Here is a 25650-nt window from a genome sequence, read left to right as displayed (position 1 = left end):
AAAAAATTTCAATGTGAAATAGAATTTTGAAGCCCAACATCCAAAATGATACCACCAAATGTTGTTGAGTTTTAAGTTTCCATGTGATTTTTACAACCGACAACCAGGATTTCTCATGTTTTCCCCTCACGCAATGCCTAGAGGCCACAAACTCATCAGATTACACTCGATTTAATCTGAGATATCTTCGAAGGGTATTTCTGAAACAATTAGAAAAGCAGAAGATATAACTAAAGTTTTCAAACGATAAAAGAATTTATAAATTTAACCACAAGACGCATTCAATTTTGAATTTTCCGCAGAATGACGTGAACAAAATATTGGGGTTCAAAAATAATACGTCTATTAAAATGCCACCCCACCACATAACACAAAACAGTTGACACTTTCTATCGAACACAATAAGAATACAGCAATTAGATCAGAAAAAGCACATTAATCAAAACTAAATTCATCTTCCTCAATTTGAACAACATTCGCTTCTCATCTTATAATCTCAACACAAAATCTCAACAAATACCGCAACCTATTTAGAAAACTAACATATTGGAGCTGCAAAATAATTTGTCGTCGCTTTCTTTTCCCTTTTACTTACCCGCATGCTTGGCTTTACTGTGTGACTGAAGTGCACCATCCGAACCAAAGGATCTAAAACATAAAAGGCATGACCATCAGCAACCTCGTTACCACTACATTTACAGAAACAAATCTATAACATCGAAACGTACTTGTCGCAAGATTTGCAAGAGAATTGGCCACCAGATTTTGGGGTCTCAGTCTTGCCAGCAGTTTTCGCAGGTTTCTTGGCTGGGTGGGGAGTAGCCGTATGCCCTCCCTTCTTTGCATCTGAAAGCATACAAACTAAAAGTTAAGTACAAACGATATTCAACAGGTATCGGAATTTTGATGCAAATCCCATCCACTTCTGAAGCTAAGCTAACACCATTATGCTAAATTGATAAAGAAAGAGAAAGGCTAACACTAACCTTTTAAGACATCTTTTAAATAAGGTTCAGTACAGTTATCCTTGAAACAATGCTTATACCATGATGTTAGTATGAAATAAATAAATGGGCAGAAGAATTACCAGTCTTTTCAGCTGAAGCTAGCTTTGCCTTCTTAGAAAGGGGAGTCTTGGAGGCAGAATCATTCGACCTCTTCTTGTTTGATTCAACCTACAAGGACAAGACGCAATCAAAATGATCCTGAAGAAGAGAAAACTTTAATAGACTAGATATAAATATTTCAACTTTTCATATAAAAAACTACTAATAGAATAAAAACAACTTAGCCCACAACACACCTTCTTCGGTGTCTCCTCATCACTCTCGGTACCATCATCTTCATCATCAGAGTCACTATCAGCTCCTAGCATTTCCTATTACACATAATATTATTATAGCAGCTTAACAATAAGGATTCACAAAGCTACATCAGGGACCATGCCCAAATCAAGCTTCAGAATCTATTGAAAACCTCAAAATAGTTATCATGACTAGAATAATGCCTTCACTAATAGTCCCAACAATGGCAACAATAATTGGAAAACACCAGATTGTGAGTGCTTGTTATGGGATTCATTAAGAACACTATGCTTAAATATTAATATCCATTTCCTGGTAGCTGTGTTTAGTACAACTGCTTCGTAAAATACTCCCTTCGTGCGAGGCAAACAATCTGACCATATGTAGGAAAATCTTTTATGGGCATAGATAAAAAATAAAACTAGTACCCCTATAGCTAATGACTGCTTCCAACACACTGCAAGAATAAACTTAAGATAGATAATATTCCAAAAATAATTCTTCTAATAAAAAAATGCAAACAAAGAGGCCCTCACAAAATAGAGCGAGGGAGGAAGATGGAAAACAAAAGGAATATTTAGACTCTCGTCCAATGATGACTTCCCATAAATATAATTAAGCAAAGTTAACTGTGGAAGAGAACAAACAGTAGCATTACTATAATCCATCACTTTGAACTCACAACAACAATCAAGCTGAATAAGAACCATCATCAGTATTCTCAATTTCATATGCATGAATGAAATTAGTTCTCCCAAAAGATAATAGAAGTAAAAATCTCATTACTACCTCATCAGATTCATCATCAGAATCATCGTCCTCATCAGACTCATCGTCATCCTCAGAATCATCATCCTCATCCTCCTTGCTTGGATCCAGAGGTTTCACATCAGCCTTCTTTGAAGATTCAGGCTTCATAGCATTAAGCTTTTCCACAATAGCCTTCTCCTTCTGGCTAGGTTTTCCTGAAAGTAGGTCATCACGAGATGCTAAGAAAAGGGCCAAATATATTTCCTACCTCAAAAATACAATTATATTTACAATCATGGTATGCATTTACCATTTTGGGCAGGGTGCAATGCAAGTTCCTCATCCTCCGAGCCAAAATCAGAATCTGAAATGAGATGAAACACACTCAGCTAATGAACTACTCAAGGAACTGACCGGGTGCAAACTTTCATGAAAGTTAATAGACTTACCAAGATACTCTTCAGTTGAAAAGAGAACACAGGAAGTGGTCAAGGAAAAAAATGATGTTTCAAATTATTGGACATGAAGATAAAATGAAATGCAACTATAGCTAAACTCATACACATTAGATTATTAGAGATAAAATAATGTATGTATCAATTTCCTGGAAATATACGAAAGCATAGTTCTAAGTGAATCTTGTTACTTAAATCATAATATCAACACAATGAAAGATCTTAGTATCCTTGTCTTAAGGGGAAATATAAATCCTCAAATTGGAAAGGAAGGATATTGTTCTTGGTCCTCAGCAGAAGCCTGGTACCCCAAACAGTAAATACTTCCACTCTTCCCATTGTGGGAGAGCTCAAATTCCTTCTCAAACACAAGATCAAATGATAGCTGCGGGAACTTCTCAGCGGAGAGAACTCCCAGAACAAGCTTTTGGTCACCAATCTTCAGAAAAATAGTCACGGATTCATTAGCTTTGTCCTTCTTTATTTCACCTAGAGTCGCCTGCATAAAAACATTTTCATCACCACCGGAAGAGTTGATACTAAACAAGGATAATCAGTGGTCTAGGCAAAAATTAAAAAATTAAAAAAAGAAAAAAAGACAAGTGTTCCTACCTGTGATAGATGCAAATATTTTTGATCTCCAGGCTTCACGGCGAGTGCCTGACCAGGCTTAACTTCAACACCTGAAATCCAAAGAAACATAATGAAATTTTGAGTTCTTCACGTCACAGATAAAAGAACTCGCGAGTATTTATCGACCCAAATATTACGATACAACATCATCTATTCAAGACAATCCTCAAAACAGCCCGTTGATTCATCAGCAAGTCGTAGTATTCGTACCCAACCCCACCCCGGCCGAAAAAACAAAAACAAAAAACAAGACGAAGGAGAAGAAGCTTATAAGTGGAGAAGCCAAGCATGTTATTCAGGAGCTCAAAAGAGAAACAAGACAGCAATATTACGATTGCAAACCACCGATATACAGGACGCTAGCAAAAGTGAAGCAAAATTAGGTAGAAAGTTGGAGTGATCAATTTAGAGCCTCAAAAACTCATCGTTCTAGCCAACCAAAAACTTCTTAGCCAAAGCGAAAAAGAAAGCCACGAAATAATCACTTACCCCAAAACTCCATTGATGGTGCAGGTAGAACACGCTAGGGTTTTAGAAATATCTTCGAGAGGAAGTGAACTACGGCACTGCTCGAGAAGGAAAAATGAAAAAGAAGGGAGACGTCATTGTTTGAAGCACTTTATAAGGGAATTGCCGCCAGCTTTTTGGGGCTCTAGGGTTTCAAATAATCCAGAGAGAACTTTCGCTCTCAGCATAGGCCTGGGCTTGATTTTAAGAAAGCCATTAACTTTGTGGGCCGCTCTTCATATCCTTATCTCGGCCCACTTAGACCTGGGTTGTGTCAAGTTTCGACACCCATCATGCTGTTCATAAATAGAGATTATATAGCTTATTTAGAGATTATAATTACGTAAAATGATTTAATGTACAAAATTTTACACTTTTATCATAAAATAGTCAAGATGGTACCCATAAACAATTTACCTTTATATCATTCTTTATTTTCACCTAAATATTAATAAATTTATGAAAATCAAAATGATTTATTTGGTAGGTTAGGTTTTAAATCCCTTATTTTATGCCCATTTAGACTTTCCAAAAATAAAAATACTCAAATAATTCTAGGGTTTCTTTATTTACTCCTTCGGTTTCTTCTTCTTCTGCTTGTTTCTCCTTCTTCCCCAAACATCATTCTTTTCGGTCGTTTTCTCCGTTTACTGTCCTGTAACAGTCCATAGTAGGTTGTCGCGTAAAGTCATTCTGTTCTTGTTGTTGGCCATTAACTCAGTTTATCCCGCAGCAAATCGTGCAGTTCGTAGAAGACCGGTTTCTCCATTATCGTTGCCGGACGCCCGTCAAAGTAAAGGTTTGTTTAGTCTTCGATTTCGGTTACTCCATTCAAAAAGAATCTAGGATTTCAGAAGGGTATATTTTCCATACCCATATATTGTCCATACCCAATATAAATAGTCCGTTATTGAGAAATATTCAAATATGATTTGAGTGGTGCGAAATTTAGGTGTGAATTCTTCTATATATGTGGATATAACATATATCTACAACTAAGTAACATTTTGGTAGTTATAGGAACTCAATAGTTAGATATATTTTATATTTAACATATAGATTTATCTTGTAATTGTATTGGATTCGATTGCATTTGCTAGGTTAATGTTAATAAGAGCAATTCAAAATAATGAGTATGTGCTAAGATGTCTAAATTGATAGAATAGGTTAATGTTATATACAAATATAACATATATCTACACTACATAAATTTATATGTATGAGATTGAAACTTCAATAGTTAAATATCATATCTGAATATATTTTATATCTATTATTAAATACCAAATTGCAAGATTAAAAAAAATGAATACTTTTATGTTCTATCAGGATAACATTAAGCAGCAAATAACTAATTCTCACAAAAAGAAAAAACTAAAGGAATCTTCTATATTTTACAATCACCAACCAAAGAAAATCATGTGAAAGAATCTTGTTCTCACCAAAAAAAAATTAAAGCAGCAACCACATATAAGGTTTTGAGTAGCAGTAAACCGTGAAAAGAAGAAAAACGTGAGCAGAGCAATATTTTAAAAAACGTGAGTAGAAGCAAAACTTCGCCTTAGTATTAGTGCATGCAGCAGTAAAACGTTGGAAGATCGTGGGTATATTTCCAACTATTTTGAATTTGAAATCATAGGTAAATCTACCTGCTCATTAATTAATTTAGAAATTAAAATCATCATAATCCTTTTTGTAATTAATATAGACTATCAACGTACTAATCTCATTAATATATATGAATGAATGAATAAGGGATTAAGGTTAAATTTAATATAGGGCCTACAATAATTAAATGATTATGCCTACCATTTAGCGATTTAAATATTTTAGATTGCAACAAAAAAATTTAACAATAATAAATATAAATGCAATAAATAAAAGTAAAATCAGTATTATAAAAAAAAATCATACGTGCAGAAATAAATTAGAAAATTTTAGACCATCTATGTAAATAAATTTCTAAAACAGCAGATATCGTCTCTAAAACTAATGGCCCAAAAAAATTGACTTAATAGCAACTAACACGGACGAAGCAAGAAAGAAAATTGAAATGAAGTTATCAATTTAGAGTCCTTTGGACCCCAATAATGGTTTCAAATTATTAAAAAGTTATGATTCATATTGTTGAATAAAACTCTAACTAGTGTAATGTAAGGGTCATGGGGATAATAATACTATTTTTAGGGTGTCCAGGCTACAATTAGGCTTTTCTTCATGTGTTACTTTTTTTTTCTTTTAAGTCTTCCTGAAATTAAAATTTCAAAATTTTATCGACATCAACCTTTTAAATTTAAACTCATTCGATAGTCACTTCATTTTAGTTTTCTGTTTTTAAAATTATACTTAGACTCCTAATTTCTTTAATATATTTTACGTGTCTTAACAAACACGGGTGGATTTTTAATCCATTTGAAAAAAAAACATCGAATCAAAATAAAATAGTTCAAAACCTAGTTAATTATAAAATAAGATATGAAATTGAAAAGAACTTCATTTTTTATCTACACTGCACCTAGCTAAAAGTACCAAGATATTTTGAGGGCTGTGGACAGTGATTTGAATAATTGAAATTAAAAACTAATAGATTGTAAATATCTTAAGAATCTTGGATAACGTCCAAATATCTTTTCCACATAGTATTTGTTTATAAATATCATCCTGATTTCATTTCATGTCCAATCCAATTGAATTTTTCTAGGTTAATTTTTTAATCAAGGTGGTTAATTAACTCAACCTAAGTTTTATTTCCATCTATATTTAGTTCAGCGTGGAATTTGGTATTATGAGATGTCCTTCCATTTAGGATAAGGTTTGAGCTCCACTGCATATATTAAGTTTGCCACCTTTCACTCTATCTACTTTTTATTTTCTTTTTAAGAGTCGTGCCAAAATCTATTGTCAATTTGATGGTAAAAATAATTAGTACAAGTCTATCCAACGAGTTTTTCAATAAAATAGGACAAAAAATAAATAAATGAGATAATATATTATGTTACGAACTCAAAATGTAACCTAACACATAGACAAACTCTCGAGGATCATGTGGTTTAGGGTTCAAGTCCCAATCCTATAGTTCGAGGATGGGAAGTCTAGCTACTTGTAATCGAGACGAAACAGTAGTTGCTAGTTCATTCTTCCTGGGCATTAGTATGATTCCATTTAATTATTAATAATTTATTTTTTAAAAATATTTTAATTACTAATATCATAATTTTGTGACAACTATATATATATTTTTAGAAATTGTGACAACTATCATTTATTCCGGATATAAAAGTTTGTTTTATATCCTTAATTTTGAATATCGTAACAAATTTTAATTTTTGAACTATAATTTTAAAATCATTTACCTTCTCCAACTCCAAGATGTGATGAGTTGACATGGAAATATTTTTACAAAGTATATTATAGGACAAATAAACCAAAATTTTCATTACCAAAAAGTTTAAGTAATTTTTTTTTTGAGAAATTGTATAAACCATCCAGAAGTATGACCATTGTCGTAATTACATTCCTAAGACTCTCAATGATAAAAATAACCTTAAACTTTTATAAGTTAAAAATTTATACATTTACAAAAACGAGTATAATTCAGTGGTGATTACACATAAATTTATTTTTTTAAGAATTTAATTTTTTAAAATGAAAAGTTTAGAGGTACAATTTTGTCACATAGTGACGGTTTATTTTTGCACTTAAAAATTTAAAAATTTGGAGAGATAGTTATAACAATCATTTTACTTTAGGGGTGCATTTTCATCCTGGTAAAAGTTTAACCGTTTAATCTTTACCTTAAAAATTCGAAGTGTAATTGTGACAAGCATAAAGTGCGTGGGTTGTGCACTTTACCCAATTTTTTAACTCAGAAAATTTGATTGGTCAAAAAGTCACTTATAATTCAACAAAAAATGGGTCCCACACTGTCGGCCGTTGGACTATTGACATGTCATTGTATTCAAGTCACTGGCCGTTGCACCCTTTCCATATTGACCACTAGGTTTTCGTTTCTTTTCTTTTTTTTTTTTAATATGGATTTTTTGCTTTATTTGTTTTTTTATTTTTTTAAAAGCCGTCCAGGTTATTTGGATTTTTTATTGTTTTTTAAATATAATTAAAACACGTAAGTTTATCTATTCCTTTCTTTTTTTTAATTACACTTGCAAATAAAATATATATATTTAACTTTTTATGATTGACTGGTATGGAAGAATATTACTCAGTCCCATATATTAAATTATAACATCAATAATTAAAAATTAAAAAAATTAAAGTTAAATAAGGATATTAAATTTTATTGATGGTCGACATTTTCACATATCTATAAATTTAAAATCGACATTAAGATGAATCAATATTTTTCATAGTCTCACCAAAAAAAAATACACATATATATATCAACAAATTATCAATGGTATATAACATAGTATTAATATTAATTGATAAAAAACATATTAATATTAATAATCTTTAACTTATTTAAAATCGACATTGAGATAAATCAACATTTTTCATAGTCTCACAAAAAAATACACATACATATATCAACAAATTACCACTGATGTATAACATAGTATTAATATTAATTGATCAAAAACATATTAATATTAATAATTTTTAACTTATTTAAAATGTTTAAATGTTTCCGACAGTAATTGACATATACTTTTTTCCTCTAGGTTGAAGGTTGGATTCTCATGTATAAATTGTTATATTAAAAAAATATTTATTATACAATTTTTTATTTTTACGATTTTTCAGGAATGTCCACATTTTTTCAATATTTCACACATTTTCATAAAATTTAGAAAGGAAAGTTCGTATAAACATTTAAAATACTGCTTGTAATTGGAGTACAATTCAAGTGATAGATACCAACAAATTTCCTCATGGGTTGTAGAGAATCTTATCCCATTTTTATTTATATAAAAAAAAAGGTACAAAATAAACATGGTAGATGACGTCGCCGCAAGAATGATGAAATTTATCTTTAAAAGTTCAAATGTTCCTAAAATAATAAATCTGAAAGTTCGTGGTAACATTGAACTTTGTAGCGATTACACTTCTTTTCTTTCACTGAATTTTTTCTTCCCATATCAATTATCAAGTAACTCATATTTCTCCCAAGTTTTCAGAACTAGCACGAAAGTTCCAAGAGTCTTCCAACTGTAACTCCGTTATCTGAAGCTGGAAGTTTCAGAAGCTGAGGAAATGATTTGGGAGAGGCTAGAGATCTCAGGCACAAACTGAATTTAACACACTTTTCACATTAATTATTTTCATCTTCACAGAATTTTCCCGGAAAATTTTGGTTTCCGGAGCTGATTTAAGCTAGCAGATCGATTACCAAAACCTATTATGTACATATTGAAAATCGAAATCTTCCCCGCGTCGATTCTGAGCAAGCAAGCGAAGAACAGAGTTGCAGAAATATCGCTTTTCCTTTGCTCGATCGAACTAGGATAATAATCAAACCAAGCAATTGGAAATTGCTCAAGAACTTTAGTACTGGAGATAATTCTACCATAACTTATATGGCCTAGAGAATTGGAAGATGATTTTTCACAGTGATAGATTGAAAATATTAAGGAATTCGGTTCTCTATGGCGGTATCTAAATCCGGAAATCGATGAATTTGAACCAACTGGAACTGCTGGAAGTCTTCGAACTTTCTTCAGCCTGTTTCGAGCAGGACGACGACAAAGAAGCCATTACATCGCCTTCGTCCTCTGATTTTCTAGGGCACAGAAAGAAGTTTCTAGATCCCAAGGCTATTAGCTTCTCCTCCTTATTCAAACCTGAGATACAAAATCATTACCTCGTTAGAATCGCCCCGCGAATTTCAGAACAATGGATAAAAACAATCACAGTGGAAGGACGTTATGAGAATTGATCGATCGCTTACTTTCTAAGCTGAATTGCGAATAATGGAGGTCGAAGGTGGAGGGATCTGTAGTCGGCAAAATCGGCCGACGGCCTTCCTTCAAGTATTGGCGTACGGTCGCCGCCACAAGATCAGCGACAGTCATCTCCGGCGACACGATTACCTGTACTGGCCCTACGCTCCCCTGAATCGTCACGTTGAGGAGCAATTTCGTCATCTTCGGCCGTCCATCCAGCGACGGCGCCGATATACCTAGATTCTTGAAGGACGATAACTCCGGATCTGTCTTCGGTCGCCGAAGCATAGTCGTCGTCTTCGTCGAACTTTCCCCATGGAACGACGACGATTTCTCAGTAAGCTTCCCCTTCCGATTCTTATCCTCTGCCCCCTTCCGGTAGGACCTCGGATTCGGCATCGTCCCTATATACAAATCGCCTATATAAAGATCGAACGAGGAACTCTCAAATTTCCCGTCGCCGGCAGCTATTATACCCTAATTTTACGATGGCGATGAATCGGAATCGGAATCGGAGCAGGGAATGAGAAAAACGTTTGAAAGAAAGCAGAAGCGGCCGTGAAGATGACGAAGTGAGGCGCATTGGGAATTTATACTGGGCGAGAACGCGATAACGTGGACAAAATTTTGGGAAACCGATAGGAATATTCTCGTGACGAGGACGGGCTATAGCCGGTTCCTTGAGGAAGTTGGACTGGGTTGGGAATTCAACGTTGGGCGGCGTGCCATGCCCTTCCTCTGTAATTACTGATCGGATATGGACAACCGGCTATTACCGGTGGACAATTTGCTTGATTGCCTTGCCTTGCCTTTCCTTTTACTTTCTTTTTTGTTTTTTAAGGCATTTCCTTTTACTTTCGTGTAGGCACACACTTCATTGGCGAGTACCTGAATTATTTTCGAAACGGTGTCACACGCATTTATCCATTTTCTTTTTCTCCAGATAATGTTGCGGTTAATCTTTTAAATAAATTTTAATTTGATTATTAAATCTTTTAAAATTCTAAATTTCATAATATAAATTTATTTCAATCTTTTATCGATTAAACTTGACACACCCGTCAACAAATTTCATTTCTTTTGAGTGAGATATTCACGTGTCTAAATATATTAACAAATCAATAATTTAATGACACTTGATTTTCTCTAAACATTTTTAGTTAATTATTTAATTGATAAATTTTAATAAATCTTATTTAGATGGACTCATTGATATATAATTGTTTTTTTTAATTCAATTAACATGTGAAAGTGTGAGTTTGAATATCTTTCCTTTTGATCAAACATATATACCATTTGCTTAGGTTTCCATATGGATAGAATTAATAACTAACTAACGAGCATAGGGAGGAATAATGTTTATTAAGAAGGGATAATCTTCCTTACAACATAATTTAATACATATTATTAACAGTTTCACAACATTTTTTTTCCTTTTAAATTATAGTATAAGTGTAATCTTTCTAAATGAGTTCAATTATCTATTACATTTATGTTTGAATTTATAAAATTATAAACTTGTCTGTTATATTTGGAAATACATTTATAGTTTCATGCTATGTATTATGAATGCATCTTAAAATTGTGTGATGTAATTTAATCACACATAATTTGGTACATTAAATATCATTTTATAACCATTTTGTTTTTGCTTTTAAATTTTAGTTCATAAAGATTACTTCTATTTATATTTTTATTTATTTTGATAACTACTATTTAAAAACATTGTCATAATATAAGTCATCTTTATTTAACTAAAAAGAAACAAGTTTTTAAAACGTGTTTTTATTTTGAAATTTGACAACAAAAAAAAAATTAAATGTGTTTTAAACAATATATAAACTATTATGAGAGAGCAAACCTAATCTATAAAAACATAAAACTAAAATGAAATATTTATCTAACAGAGCTTAAAATTTTGTTGTCTCTCATTTATGATAGAGACATAAAAATAAAAATAATATAATGAAAAATTTAAAAGTAGAAGGATATGAATACAATTTAACCGATAAATGTGAAAGTCTTGAAAATTAAATGTAAAATGACAAAAAACAAAAAAAAGGAAAAAAGAAGAAGACAATAAATAGTCATAAAGTAGAGTGGTTACACACAAAACGCAAGTTGAGATTCGGTTGCCGTATGAGTAGGGGCCCTCATGCAGACAAGTATAGAATACATGTTTGGCGGCTATTGTTGTTATTAGTTTATTTATTCAGTGAATTTCGCAACCCCGAAATTAATGACCACATAATTCAATTAATTTGGATTTAAATATTAGTTTGGTTTATCAATTTTATTTTACTTTAGTCTCTATTTTTTAGATCGTCTATATTGGTCGCTATAATTTTAATATTTTTTATCAGTTATAGTATTTCTCTCCATTGTAATTTTAATACGATACTTCGCTTATCGAATTTATTAAAATATAATAACAAATTTAGATTCAAAAGTTTCATATTAAAATAATGTGAAAAAGGACTAAATTGATCACTTTTTAAAAGTCGTTTTAAAATAAGGATGACCAAAATGAACGAAGATAGATGAAAGCTTCAAATATTTTTGAATCTCTATCTTGAACTAAAAAAGATAATTGTGTCACTATGTCACGGGGTGATCACGTGCTTTGCCATTCCTGTCGAGCTTGCAAATAATTGCTTCCCAATTCCCACTCTGTCAATCGGATTGTGGATGTGAAGAATGAGATATCAGACCAATCATTTTTTTAGATAGAATTTTCAGCCTTCACAATATTGATGATATCCAAGCCTTTTTATTTACTTGGTTATCCATTTGAAAAATTGACTGCAGTCCGTTTTCTCGACTTTTTTTTTCTCTTTTTCTTTTTTCAATAATATAACGTAAATTACAAAAATTAACGGTTGAAAATGTTAAAACTTTTTTTGGTGTTTTTTCATATCGATCTTTTTTGAGTAACTATTGGTCATATTGTTTGAAAAGTTGTAATTTACTTTAGTATTTTGTTTCTTTAACATTTTTTAATCATACCATGGTGAATAAGCATGAACCACATTATATTTACTGAGTTGATGAAAATTTAGATGATTAATTAGGCATTTAAATGAAAAAATATATATATATCTACCAATTTCTTATAAATTTGGAAGAAGAAATTACAATTTTTTTCTTAGATAACCTCATTCTTTCTCTAAATTGTTACTAATTCACTAATTATCATGTATAAGATTATCATCAACCATTTTATATGCACATGTCACAAATATATGATCAGAGCATGTTAAAAGGCCGTATAAAGTGACTAAATTGAAAAAAAAAACACTCAAATATTAAGAACTCCTTTTTTTTTTTGACAGACATTAAGAATTTTTTCGTGTATTAAATAGTAACCATCATGGTCGGACAAGATTATAATGATAACAATAATACAGTGATAATTGACATATATCTTTAATAGGTTGTGAGTTCGATCCTCACCCTTACGTTGTAGTAAAAAAAAAAGATAGGGAGTTATTCGAAAAAAATTCACATAAGTAGGAGGTGAAAATTCAAAGTGTTAATTTATAAAATAATAAGGTTATTAATGCTACACCTCATCAATTTATGAATTCAAATGAAGAGAAAAAAAAACGAGCAATTGGAATTGCAATAATTGAGATTTTAAAAATAAAATAGTAATATGTAAAATTACATATGTGCCCTATTATTGTTGCTTTCGATTCTCTCCAAATGGAGGGGTCTTTCAGTTTCAGACATACATAATGGTGGATGTGAATGGGAAGAAGTAAAAGGGCAAAAACGTGAGAAATTTCAAACAATTCGGCAGAAATATGAAAGATTTGAAATCTTTTGCTTCTTTTGATAACCATTTTATTTGTAGTTTACTTATAAAAAATTTTTAGTTTTAGTTTTTTTAAATAAAACAGTAGTTAATTTTTAAAAATGTATACAATAATACCTTGAAAGGAAAAATAAACAAATTTGGTTTGATTTTGAAACCGCTTAGTCTAAACTAATAAATAAATAAGTAGAGAAATAGTCATGGTGTCATTTTCACGTATATCAAAAGAAAAAAAAAACCATTAGATTTCTACCTATATATTGTTGAACTAAAAAGGTTCCTTCATACATAAAAATCATTACTACCACATAATAATACACGTATCTATAAAATGGCTATATTTTCAAATTAAAATAGTACTACTTATTCTCATTCAAGTCTTAAAATATAGGCGAAATATACCAAATAATTAATAATTTTTAAAGTAATTTATTTTTAATATTCAATAGGTAGGAGTGAGTGATCGAACTCACAATCTCTCGATTTGAGATATATACCAATTAGAGCTATGCTCGCTTTGGCAAAATAATTTTTAATTTGATCCTCACTTTTTAAAGTTATCAAATTTGTCATTAATATTAAAAACTTTAAACTTAGTAATTTCGTAAAAATGTATATTAAATTTTGTTGGCATAATGTTTATGTGTCGTCAAATTATATTGTTTTAGTAACATAGTTGACACATGAACATGTCACCTAGAAAAATAGATTTTCTTTAAGGATGAGTTATACTTTAACAATTAACTAAAAGGTTCTTGTGGGTCAATTTTTAGCATTCGGGATATTCACATGTATAAATATATTAATAAAGCAATAATTTAACAATGCTATCAACTTTCTTGTACTTAAAAACAAAAAGCATGACTTTCTATCAACAAAATTTAACAATTATTTGTTCAAATAAAAATTTAATAATTTCAACCTTAGTATAACTCAATTTAACGCATATAAGAGTTCGAATTTCAGTCTATATGGTATTGAAAAATAAGATTTAATTTATTTATTTTCCTATAAAGTGACATAACTTATAAAAAAATTAAAAATGTTATGAGTTTAAATCTCCACTAAAATACAAAATTTAATTTAATTGTTTTTTTTATAAAGTACCATTCAGAAGGATGCCTCGAGTAACATTATTTCAGTAAATAGCAGAATCATGGATAGGGAACTATACTAGGGACCTACCTAAACATTCTCTATCATTTTTAATATGTTAAAAGAGTAAAATTGAGAATTTAAAAAGATAAAAATAGTGTATTTAAAAGAGATATACAAATTTCCATATTTCAGACAAAAATATAAAATGCAACTATAACCATTTTATTTGAGAGGGAGGGTCCAATCAAACGTCCAGACAAGAAATGAAATTTCAAAGTAATTTCGTGAATATGGACTATTTGTCTGCAAGAATTGCCACGTGGTGGGAAACGGTTGGACCACACGTACGACCAATGATCGTGTCGCTTTGATATTGATGTTCGAAACATGGAAATTTGATAAAATATTTATTACTGTCTGATCCCTCTGAACCTCAAATCAGAGATCTCTAGTCCCCTGCGACCGGGTCGGGTCGGGGACCAGACGTGGGTCTTAAAAGTTTTACATCCACATCTATTTTAATTTTCCAAACGCTTTTATATATTTTATTTTGGTGATTTACAGTAATACTAGGAGGAAAAGGCCCGTAGGGTGTCGAGAGCGAGTATACTCCCCTCTAATCTTTCTCATATAAAAGGGTGGAGTCAAATCATTCCAAAAAATACGTAATATTTTGTGTTTAACTACTAGCTCTCTACTTATGCTCCATAACCTTATCGGTTATAACTTAAGTTTCATAATGCATTTAACTGAATACCACATCAATTCTAGGTTATGATAGGGAGGTACTAGTTTGGATCTGCAAGACTCCTCAACCAATGTTACACTGTCACATCTTTATTTACGTTTTAAAATATAGTTAATTTTTTTTAATCTAAACCCAACTTGTCACATATGAGTTTGAAAAGATAGATAACCAAAAAAACACACACAAATGAAAGTCAGATCTATATAAACTAAAAATAAAATATAAAATTGTTATTAAATTAAGGCTATAAGGTAATATATCATCTTAAAATATTAACATTTTCTGAACATATGCGCACTTAATTAATGATTTTTGTAAGCATCCGGTGAAGGTTTCAAATAATTATAAAACAAACAAAATTAACAAAATTGTTAGCAAGCAAATATGAAATTTATGTTTCTAGAAAAAACAATTAGAAAAACAAATTTGTCAAATGAGTAGGTAATTAGTTTTCTATTCTAAAAGTATTTACAGGAAAAAATTGTCTCATTAGCTTAAAAAATATGATTCTTCCATTGATACTATGATGTCCAGATATTTTAGGTATTAAATTTTGACCAATCATGAATTATAAAAAATATTTTCAGCATTATCATATATGCATTTTTTTAAGATGAACTTTGATTTACTTTTAGTATGAGGAACATTTTTCTTTTTAGAAGTTAAAAAAGTAAAAATATATTTATAAATAGGTTGTATTCATGTTAGTAGTAAATTGAAATTCGTAATTTATTAAAACTTTAGAGGTCAAAATAATTTTTTTTGACAAGAAAGAACAAAAAAAAAGTAAATGTTCCCCTTAAACAATCGAAATTTTTAGAATATGACAACTTTTTTAAGAAAACATAGTTGAAATTTGACAGTTCTAAAATGTGTTTTCTCTGATCAACTATTCATTTGAAGGAATAAAAAAAACTTTGTTTAAATTAATATTATTTTCATAAAATTTAAAAATTTCTACTATATTTAAAATTACATATTTATTTATGCTATTTGTTATATACCTAAATAAATGTCACATCTTCAAGCAAAATTGTCATGATTTTCACGTGATAAAATTATTAAAAGGATGAGAACACCGACTTTTTATAGGGCGATGGAATAATTACTGGTAGAAAAATAAAATATATAAAATAAGAAACGGCAAGCACCAATTATTTTAATTAGAAAAAAGTTTTTATGCCTTTGAATTTGGAAAGTTTGGTAATTTGAGAATTGATAACACTTTCAATTTAGATTTTATTTTTCAAAATTCAATTTTTTTCACTGACATTTTCTTATTTAGTCTTCGGTTCTTAAAAATATTAAAATAAAAATAATAGCTTAAATCATATTTTGGTGTTGGAATATTTAGGTTTGCTCTGTATGAACTTCCAAAATGTCTATTTTAACTTTTGAATTTTTGAACTTTCGAACGACTATGACACTTGAATTTTCATGATTTCTAATTTAGTCCATAATTTAGAAATTTATTATATTATTTTTTCATTTAAAATTTACTTACCTAGTACTCATTTTCAACATATGTAGTCTATCTACTCAAAGTAGTATTATTAATTTATTAAAATCAAAATAAGGACCCATACCAAAATGATTACTATTTTAAATATGAATGATCAAAATAAACATTTTCAAAGTTTAAGAACAAAATGGAACAAACCGAGTATAACTCAAGTGGTTAAGACGCATATCTCTAATCAGAAGGTCATGGGTTCGAACCCCCACCTTCACATACGAATTAAACGAAGTTGAAGTTGTCAAATATTTGAACTATTTAAAATAATAATTAGGTCGACTTGATTAATTAATTTATAATAAATAAAGAAAATTTATGGTACTATGAGCACAATATGCATGTCCACTAATTATTTTAAGTTAGACTTTTTTGAAAAGATTCGAATCCCGACGTTGCTTTCGTTATTATAATAATTATTTTCACTGTTATAAAGTTGCGTAGGCTAAAGTTCACTAAAATAATAGTGAATTATGAATAAATATCGGACGATCTTTTCAATAAAAAATTTATTTCTAAATCAAAGTTGAGAATTGAGATTGGTTGGGAAAGAAAATAGTGAATTGAACACCAACGTCGGCTCAGCTGAATTGGGGGTTGTCTAGTGAAGGCATAACTTATGTGGTTGATGTGGGCCAATGTTCAATTTTCTTTTGTCTTCTTCTTTTTTATTTTCAAGGTTCAAAGAATATGGGAATTCCGCTGCTCTTAACTTTTTCAATTTTGACACGTTATGCTAACTGGAACTAAGAAGCTATCATTTGAGGTAGATATGGTCTGATAAATGTAATTAAACTTAAAACTATCTATAAACTTAGTCGTGACACGAAAGAGTTGTTTATTCCAAAATCCTAACCAAGATCCAGAGGTCAAAGAAGCTTGAACGGGTCGCACTAAGAATTGATGATAGCTAGTCAAGTAGATAAAACCGATGCATTTACACTAATCTAGCACGCCACGCCCCAATATCACAATGTTATTTGTGACACTGCCCGTTCATAACTCTGTCAGACTGGCTGCGGCGTCTTAACGAGTCACAACAACTGACAGTTGTGCAGTTTTGGCTGCTGGCCACCATAATTGGGTTGATGTTCTAACAAGTTGTCAGTCAATACACAATGTTGGAAATTGGAATAGTATTTTTTTTTTCTACAAAGGCTGTCTTTTTTCCCCCTCAAAATGATTCTTTTGGAAAGACAATGATCCAAATAGTAGATTCAATCAGCAGCCATGTCAGCAAGAATATCAGTTAAGCAGTTCATTTTTGACACACTGGAGAAGAAGCTTCCTGCTTTTCAACAGTTGAATATTCAGCAAATATTTTGGTACAATTTTTTCCAGTTTTAGATAAAACAATACATAGTAATAAGAAAGATAAAAATCTACCATTTTTTTGTATTGTCTTCCACCTCCATTGTTACTTGTCCGCCAACTCCAACCTGCTGACTCCTGCAATTAAACCAATATTTAATCACGAGAGTGATAATTCAAGGAGAGTAGGAAACTGTCACTATCAGTTTCCTTCCTCTGACCATTTTTTTTTTCCTCACATGTACAACATCATGTTAAACTACTAGATCATAATCTTACACATTGAATTCAGTTTTCAATTTGCAGACTAAAAATCAAAAACTAAAAGCCAACAGAAATGATTGAACAACACTATAATTATTTTGATATTGAAAACCATACAAGAGAGAGAGAGAGATTGTCAAGCTCATAAAAAGATGGGCAATAACTAGAAACATACAAGTTTATCATAAAAGCATCCCCATGTCATGTACATTTAAAGAAATACAACCAATCCAATGTAGCTCTTGCAAAATTACTTCTCAGCGAAGGTTTTACAACAGGTTATCTTTTGGTAGTCTCTGCATATGACTCCAAATCATCTAATGGTGTGTGCCAAGACAGTATGCTGTATCGATTCCCTACTGTTTCGGAGAGCTGGTTGTTACACACTGCCGAGTGGTCCAGATTTAATGATTTGGAATGACATGATTGAGATTCAGCCATGGGACGCAGCAGCGATCTCTTTCGACTTGGGTGAATTCTGGATTGGTTCTGCCATTTTGATGGTATAATGGCGGCCTTCAAGCTTCCCTTTGAACTTGGCGTTCTTGGAAAACTAACCGAATGAAATGATTCTAAGCAGTAATCATGGCTAGCACACGATGAGGGTGACCTACCCTTTGTCCAAGGCAAAATGGATTGAATCAATCTCGATGGAACCTGCAAAGCAAGGTGAAGGGAAACGGTCATGATTGAAGAGACATGAAAAGAATACAAAAAAATTAAGAACTGACCCCTGAAACAAGAGTACTAGAAGCAAAATGCAGCGAAGCTGTAGAAAATGGTGAATCTCTTGGCTTTTTTGGCTTCTGGTCCTTCGATAGGTCCCGATCGGCTGAAACAGAGCCAAAACTGGATGGTGGAGCATCATCCACGTCGTCGTTGTCGTCGTCTTCTTCTTCTTCTTCTTCTTCTTCTTCAGCTCCCTCTTCAACTGAAGCCTTTTTGTCTTGGTTGGTCGATGAAGGAACATCTTCATCAAGCAAATCCATCTCCACCTTCTTCTCTTCTTCCTTCTCTTTCCTTTTCAGTTCCTCTTCCATTTCCTCAATGGCCTCTTCCAGACAAATTTCAGCTTCTATCAGTTCAAGTTCTTTTTCAATAAGCTGCTTCTTCATCTCACTATCTTTCTTTTTCTCGTCAGCCCATTTCTCAAATTTTTCGAGTCTTGATTTCAATCCATTTTCCAGGCCAGATACAAGCCGCATCCAAATATTTTCCTTCTTTTCAGTTACCCCTTTACCATAGAACTCATCAAAGCCAAGTGGTAAAAACTCAACCTTCTCTGGATCTATATCTTCTCCTTCTTTCAGCGGTGGCTGCCAAAATAAGCGAACCCCATACTCCTCATCCTCAACATAATTGATTAATCGTCCTGTTGGTGTGTGTAGGATGAGAGGATCTTCAGTGTATACGAGCCTTGATGGATCTTCAGGATCAGGCTCTGGTTCCTTGTTGACGAGAATAAACTCGGGAGTATGATCTGTGGGGCAAATGTAGCTTAATATAAACCAGCATAAAAGCACTCTCTCATTGAATTTAAAAAAGAAAAGAATAGAAAGGACAGGCCAAGCCAAATAATATGCACACATTTTCAAACAACATCATCTAACTGATTAAGTTCAGAAAGTGCTTTCTCGGAGGCTGTGATCGCAACTGCTGGTTCGACAAGCCAAGTTCTTTGGTGGGTTTCAATAATCTGAGCTTGTCCCGGACTCAACACTCAAGACAAACAGAGGCAGGGTTTTCATCTGAGCTATAAAAAGTTGTTCATTGTTACCTGGTAATGTAGTTTTAGCTTCTAGATTTTCTTGCTATTTTGTGACAATTAAGGATATCTAGTATTCTATAAATAAACTCAGAAGAATTTGAGGGGATTCTGCAGTTAAAGATATATCATCGGTATAATCTTATCAAAATCAATCAATATTCATAAGTAATCACGCTCAAAACAAAAAGGGTGTGGTTCTTTGTATTTTATCTCCCCTCTTCCAATATTTCTATCATTTCTCTTGGCGAGTAGCTCCCGGTGCAACAGTAGAGGATAATTTCATAGGGAGTGACGTCGTTTCTTAACACACAGAAAAAATGTTTGCAAGTATCAGATAAGGAGAAATAGTTGGTTATGCACTATACCACCACGCGCAGGTGTATAAACAGCAGAAAGATGCAGACTAATACTTGAAAGCTTCTATTTCAAAGAGTAGGTGGAGAATCCTGTCATTGCTAGCTATCCAGACGTACCTTGTGACCACCAGTATTCAAGTTCTGCAGGCATTGGTAATCTCAGTGGAGCTTTATAAAAAGAGTTTAACCACATTTCTCTCTCTGTGTCTACCTCGTGCGCGTATGTTTTCCAATAATCAGGGACCTGGAAAGCATATACATATATGTATTCAATTAATAGTTTCATTGAATTAATAGTTTCACAGTGATGTGGAAAAAAAATAAGTCAACCTACTTCGTAAAACTGGTTGATGAAGCCCGGCGCCATCCACGTATCTTCTTCCTCGTAGAAATAGGGATGCTGAGGGTCACTATATGGACCCCTCTCTTCTCTAACCACTATGTAGATAAAGTAAAACCCAAGTCATAAATGAAAGAAATATCATCTAACGATAATTGAGTGACTATGGTATCCACTGACCGTTGAAAATGCTAAGTCATTTCACATTTGTGTCTATTACTGAATGACTAACATAATATCTGTGTTTATAGGAATCCTAATCAAGTTGACCCAAGTTTTAGACCTAAACTACCATGGAGAAGATGAGAAGGCAGAGTTCAGTGTTTATGAGAAATGGGCTTAGGATGACAGCCCAAAGATGACTTAACAAAAAGACAAATAAAAATATATTAGATATGCCAAATATATTAATTGGCCAATCATATGGAGTACTAGATCACGACCAACCAAAAGTATTTACCATATTAGTTACAATCTAGATTTCTAAACATGCTTTACGAACTTGAGAATAAAAATGACCCCTCCCCTAAGTACATTATTAACAGTTCAAGGGGCATACTTCCATCAGGTTTGTTGACAAACATTCGAGCCTTTCCAGCAGCAACTTCCGCTAAGCCTGCATGAAGCTGGAAAACGACAGTGTAAGAGAAATATCTTACTGAGGTAAACATTAAGACATATCAATATAATACCGCTGCAGTGTCCTCATCACATCCAGTAGAATCCTCCAACAGCTCCCCAAAATAGAACCTGCCCTGCTCACTCAGATTATGCAGTCTGATTCATTTACCATATATGATATGGATGTCCGAAAGTGAAATCAGTTGTTCAGTTCAGCACCCAAAAAAGGGTTTAACCTACCCATATTGTGCGCTCATTAACTTCGTATACTCCACATCCATGCATCCTACCGTGCTTCCATTCACCAGCATAACGATACCGACCTTTCTCCCTAGCATGTGATGAAACACATTTAAAAAAAAAATCTCTCTTTTATTTATCCAAAAAGAATGCTTAAATTATTTTATCAATTTATATCTATAAGAGTAATAATGCACGTGGCAGATAACTATTAGCAGCTAATCACTTTTGGCTGTGCAGGCATTTGTGCAAAGACCACACTCCATGCAATGGTAATACAAACTAAAGGAGAAAAGGGGGGGAAATAAAGAAAGTTATATTGGTGATGAATGGTTAAGTTTATATGATAAAAGAACTAAGAACTTACGGTTTCTCTCCAAAATGTTTGATCCATTCGTCTCTCTCATAAAAAGGAATCTCGTAATTTCCTCCAGCCAGACGGATGCTATCTTCAATATCCATCTCCAGCCACTCTCTGTCTTCTGGGGTCATATAATCTCTAGAGATTATTTTCCCTTCAGCACGCATCTGTTTTTCAAGCCTATAAAATTTGCAGAGAACTACTTAGTTCACATCTTTTGAAGAGATTACTGCTTCTTTTCCATCTGTCAGTTACTGCTTTAAACACATTACTGGAAATAAAAAACACAATGCAACTTACTCGGAACCGGGCACAGGTTCTATGTCAGGAATATCAACCTCAACCACTCCGTGACCCTCCATATTGTTCTGAAGCCATTCACCTTCATACCTACAAAGATGGAGATGCTTCAAGTATTAGTCAATAGACAACAAATCTAAAGTATGCATGCAGTTGGACCAGCAAAACATATGATAGTCACAACGAGGACATCATTAACAATAACGTTAATTTTTATGTAACAACGTTCTTAATACAAAAGTAAATATTAATTATTGTGAGATAGAAAAGCAACAGGATACGAGAAAATAATGTTTTTAGATGCTGATAAAGAAAATTAGCTTTAAAAGAACACAACACTGAATAGGTTGAATATACCTAAGCCACAACGGGATTTTAGACAATCTAGAGTCTTGCCAGTTAATGATTAAATGACTCATTTTTTTCCGAGAGAGTAAACTTTCATTAATAAAATATGAAAAGTGACAAAAAGGGGAACGCCCGACAAAGAGGATACACCAATTGGAAGTTACAAAAACAGCTAAGTCAAGTAAATCTCTACAAGTACCATTCAGGATTCTTCTGCTCCTCTCCATTCAATCTCACAGCCTTAATATAGGGTCATTTCCCCACAGGATCTATGGTTTCTTTTGGGGACTAAATAAGCTCATATTCTCTAAAGAAAGGGGTTAAAATTAGTTCACATCGATGAACACTATTTATAGATAGGACTGATTAATTGGTTTTTTTATTCCTAATGAGAAACTAACTTTCAATAAGAAGATGAAAGAACAAAATGGATCATTAGTTAAAATTGCGGTTCATCGTGATTTATTACCCTTTTATCTCTAAGACTAAGAGACAAAGACCTTAACGGCTGAAACACTGTCCTCCCCTTTAGCAACAAATGCACTTAAATTGTTAACATCAACAATCTTTTGCATTGTTTCAATTATTGATAAAACTGACATGAAATTCAGTACATCTTCCTCAAATTCTCCATAAGGTGCCTCTTTTTTTTTAACTATTAATGAAGAACCAACTGAAATCATAAAAACATATTTAAGACATCAATCCTGAAATAAAATCACCTAGTTGTGCCTTGTAAAAAAAAAAAAAAAAAAGATTGCATTTTTTCTTTCACAAGTTTCAGTTGGACAACTAGAATGAACCCTTGATGTGTTTAACCCTGATATTCACATCAGAGATATGATAACGTACAGACCGACCTGACGAGCCCCAGTTCAGCAACGTAAACACCTTTCCCATGAGCCAAATCATCCCAAACAGTTCCTTCATACCTTGATCAAGCAAAAGCAGAAATTCAAACCATGGACATTCAAACATATCAGAGCACAAGAAATACAGAGTATTAAAAGAAATTAAGAACGTTTATCAGTAAATAGATTCTCCTGCCAAATGCTCGACTACTTGAAGAGGAGCTAGATTTTGAATAATGTCTCCAAAATTGTGATAAAACCAAATGAAGGGGAGCTTTTCAAGCAAATTACAAAACAGCAAATGGAAAATTCAGGGGATAGAAAAGACATACGAGCTTCCATCAGGGAAAATGTAGCTGACCCATCTGAGAAATTCCTCAATCCTGTCCAATTCTTCAATCACTGCTTTTGGACTTGATATATCGTAATGGTTATCGGGAATTGCTGGGTAAGGTTTCCGGTAGGGCACGTAAAATGGTGCAATTGGTGGATCTTTCCCGGCCGCAACCTCATCTCTCACAATCTCCCAATCCTCCTCATCCGCCCAAATTGGGTCCCAACCAGGCTTCGTCATTTCCAATGGAGCATCCATCCAAAGCTCCTGCAAATCCTCCTCCCTCCAATTCTCAGGGTCCTCAGGAAAATCGAAAAGGTCTTCATGATACACATAGTTCTCGTCCTCTTCTTCTTGCTGCCTCCTCATTCGCTTGCCGTCGAGAATTTGACTAAACCGTCGAATGTTCACTTCCGGAGTGTTATCCGACTCCGGCGGCTCCTCTCCCGGCCGAGTATAAACAAGTGGCTCATCCACTTCGTCGTCGTAGTCTGATGAACCGTCGGAGTCGTACTCGGATTCTGAGCTATCTGAAGACGAACTCTGGGCATCCAGATTTTGTGCATTTTGCCTGCTTTCTTGTTCTTCTTCTTCCTGCTGAGAGGCAATGGTTGCACTTGAGTCGTCCTCCGCCATTGTAATTGCTTGTTAAGGAGTTACAGGAGAGAATTTGGAGGAAGAAGAAGATAAGGTGGGAACTGAGAAGAACTACGATTATGACAAAGTTGAGCAACAGCGACTACAGTCTAGACTCTGGAGGGTTGGTCAGTGACTGCGATATTTAATGGGCCGAGTTTCCAAATGATGGGCTGGGCTCACTCTAATTAAGAATATTTATGGACTAGGCTTAACTATCAGATTTGGGCCTTAATTTCGAAATAATCTTATCTGCGCATGGCCTAGCCCAGCTAATTAAAAATCAGTCATAAATGAGCCTGGATTCTTTTAAAATATAATTTTTTTCTAGTACATGTCAATTTGCTTTGACATTTTAAAGTATCATAATAACTGACATTTATCGAAGGCAATTAAAAAAAAAACCTAATCTAAATTTTAGAAATCTTGAGTTATAAATATTTACGAAACGAAATATTGCATGGACTGAAATATCAAGTACAATATAACTCGTCGAACATAGTGTAATTGACATATACCCCCAACCAAGAGGTTGTGAGTTCGATCTCCCATCCCTATAAAAAAAAAACAATATGACTCACTTATTTTTTTTAATGAAGTCTAGTCATTCTTTTTTGACTCACTTATTTTTTCTTTTTCTTTTTTTTTTAAAGTCTATTTTTTTGGAGTGCTGTCCATGGTTTGAATTTGTACATGATTGATTTAATTAGGCTAATTATAGGGTCTCATCCCTAATATTTGAATAAAAAATCCCTAATAATATTTGAGTGTGTATATATATATTTTATTTAGTCTTTGTTATTAAAAAAGAAAAAAAAAAGCTGAATTGAGTGCTTTTAACTTTTAATATATCAACGGTTAGGCTAGTCTCACAAGACTCCACAAAGACACGGAAAATTTTCTACTATTGCGGAAGTACCTACACCCTCTATTCACACTTAAAACTATACCTCATTTAAAAATGATGCTCACGTGGGCGAAAATGAATGAGAATAGTGTCTTATACTCCAAAAAAAAAAATTTATGCACTACAAGAATACCATACTATATTTGTACGTGATTATATTTTTATAAATAAAATTATTTAATATTGACTAACCTCACATAACTTTCAATACAATGCTGACTTGGTAATTGTATATAAATTGAAAAAATATTATATTCACTTAGTACTTGAATTTTCAAAAAAGAAAAA

The 25650-nt window shown here is 32.5% G+C and overlaps 3 protein-coding genes across 4 annotated transcripts; all 3 read right to left on the bottom strand.

Moving 5' to 3' along the window:
* Nucleotides 1–416: 416 nt before the first annotated feature.
* Nucleotides 417–3786, bottom strand: LOC111011215 (histone deacetylase HDT1). Its single transcript, XM_022284912.2, has 10 exons — nucleotides 3632–3786; nucleotides 3122–3192; nucleotides 2788–3008; nucleotides 2504–2517; nucleotides 2365–2418; nucleotides 2094–2269; nucleotides 1304–1378; nucleotides 1088–1175; nucleotides 729–846; nucleotides 417–648 (listed from the first exon to the last, which is right to left on the bottom strand). Exons 1-10 carry the CDS (start codon nucleotides 3642–3644, stop codon nucleotides 588–590), a joined length of 891 nt encoding a protein of 296 aa, XP_022140604.1. The 5' UTR covers nucleotides 3645–3786; the 3' UTR covers nucleotides 417–587.
* Nucleotides 3787–8896: 5110 nt separating this feature from the next.
* On the bottom strand, nucleotides 8897–10127 carry LOC111011001 (uncharacterized). The gene is made up of 2 exons (XM_022284606.2): nucleotides 9555–10127; nucleotides 8897–9447 (listed from the first exon to the last, which is right to left on the bottom strand). The coding sequence occupies exons 1-2, from the start codon at nucleotides 9946–9948 to the stop codon at nucleotides 9263–9265; spliced, it is 579 nt and encodes a 192-aa protein (XP_022140298.1). The 5' UTR covers nucleotides 9949–10127; the 3' UTR covers nucleotides 8897–9262.
* An 8333-nt stretch (nucleotides 10128–18460) lies between these two features.
* EMB1211 (MORN (Membrane Occupation and Recognition Nexus) repeat-containing protein) lies at nucleotides 18461–24561 on the bottom strand. 2 transcript variants are annotated; one of them, XM_022284736.2, is made up of 11 exons: nucleotides 23818–24560; nucleotides 23495–23566; nucleotides 22287–22376; nucleotides 21993–22166; nucleotides 21626–21716; nucleotides 21457–21519; nucleotides 21324–21390; nucleotides 20759–20862; nucleotides 20542–20668; nucleotides 19032–19780; nucleotides 18461–18957 (listed from the first exon to the last, which is right to left on the bottom strand). In XM_022284736.2, the coding sequence occupies exons 1-11, from the start codon at nucleotides 24453–24455 to the stop codon at nucleotides 18580–18582; spliced, it is 2553 nt and encodes an 850-aa protein (XP_022140428.1). In that variant the 5' UTR covers nucleotides 24456–24560; the 3' UTR covers nucleotides 18461–18579. The 2 variants fall into 2 exon arrangements, with proteins under 2 accessions (XP_022140428.1, XP_087976906.1); XM_088120780.1 differs by lacking the exon at nucleotides 21457–21519 and having other exon boundaries at nucleotides 23818–24561.
* Between the last annotated feature and the right edge of the window lie 1089 nt (nucleotides 24562–25650).

This window comes from Momordica charantia (genome assembly GCF_013281855.1).
Source record: "Momordica charantia cultivar OHB3-1 chromosome 2 unlocalized genomic scaffold, Mcharantia_2.0 BLBB01000002.1, whole genome shotgun sequence".
Classification (NCBI taxonomy): Eukaryota; Viridiplantae; Streptophyta; class Magnoliopsida; order Cucurbitales; family Cucurbitaceae; genus Momordica; species Momordica charantia.
The sequence above is the reverse complement of the archived record's forward strand: the minus strand, read 5'-3'. Positions and strand labels throughout refer to the sequence as shown.

Bases quoted from the DNA above. Each gene is read 5' to 3' on its own strand.
- LOC111011215 (XM_022284912.2), bottom strand. The intron at 3,009-3,121 runs GTAGGAACACTT...GTTTTTATGCAG, and splicing joins AATATTTGCATCTATCACAG to GCGACTCTAGGTGAAATAAA. The intron at 847-1,087 runs GTAATTCTTCTG...GTATGCTTTCAG, and splicing joins AGCTTCAGCTGAAAAGACTG to ATGCAAAGAAGGGAGGGCAT.
- EMB1211 (XM_022284736.2), bottom strand. From the start codon at position 24,455: ATGGCGGAGGACGACTCAAGTGCAACCATTGCCTCTCAGCAGGAAGAA. The intron at 23,567-23,817 runs GTATGTCTTTTC...TGCTTGATCAAG, and splicing joins ATTTTCCCTGATGGAAGCTC to GTATGAAGGAACTGTTTGGG. The intron at 22,167-22,286 runs GTAAGTTGCATT...CAAATTTTATAG, and splicing joins GAACCTGTGCCCGGTTCCGA to GCTTGAAAAACAGATGCGTG.
- LOC111011001 (XM_022284606.2), bottom strand. From the start codon at position 9,948: ATGCCGAATCCGAGGTCCTACCGGAAGGGGGCAGAGGATAAGAATCGG. The intron at 9,448-9,554 runs GTAAGCGATCGA...TTTGTATCTCAG, and splicing joins TTCGCAATTCAGCTTAGAAA to GTTTGAATAAGGAGGAGAAG.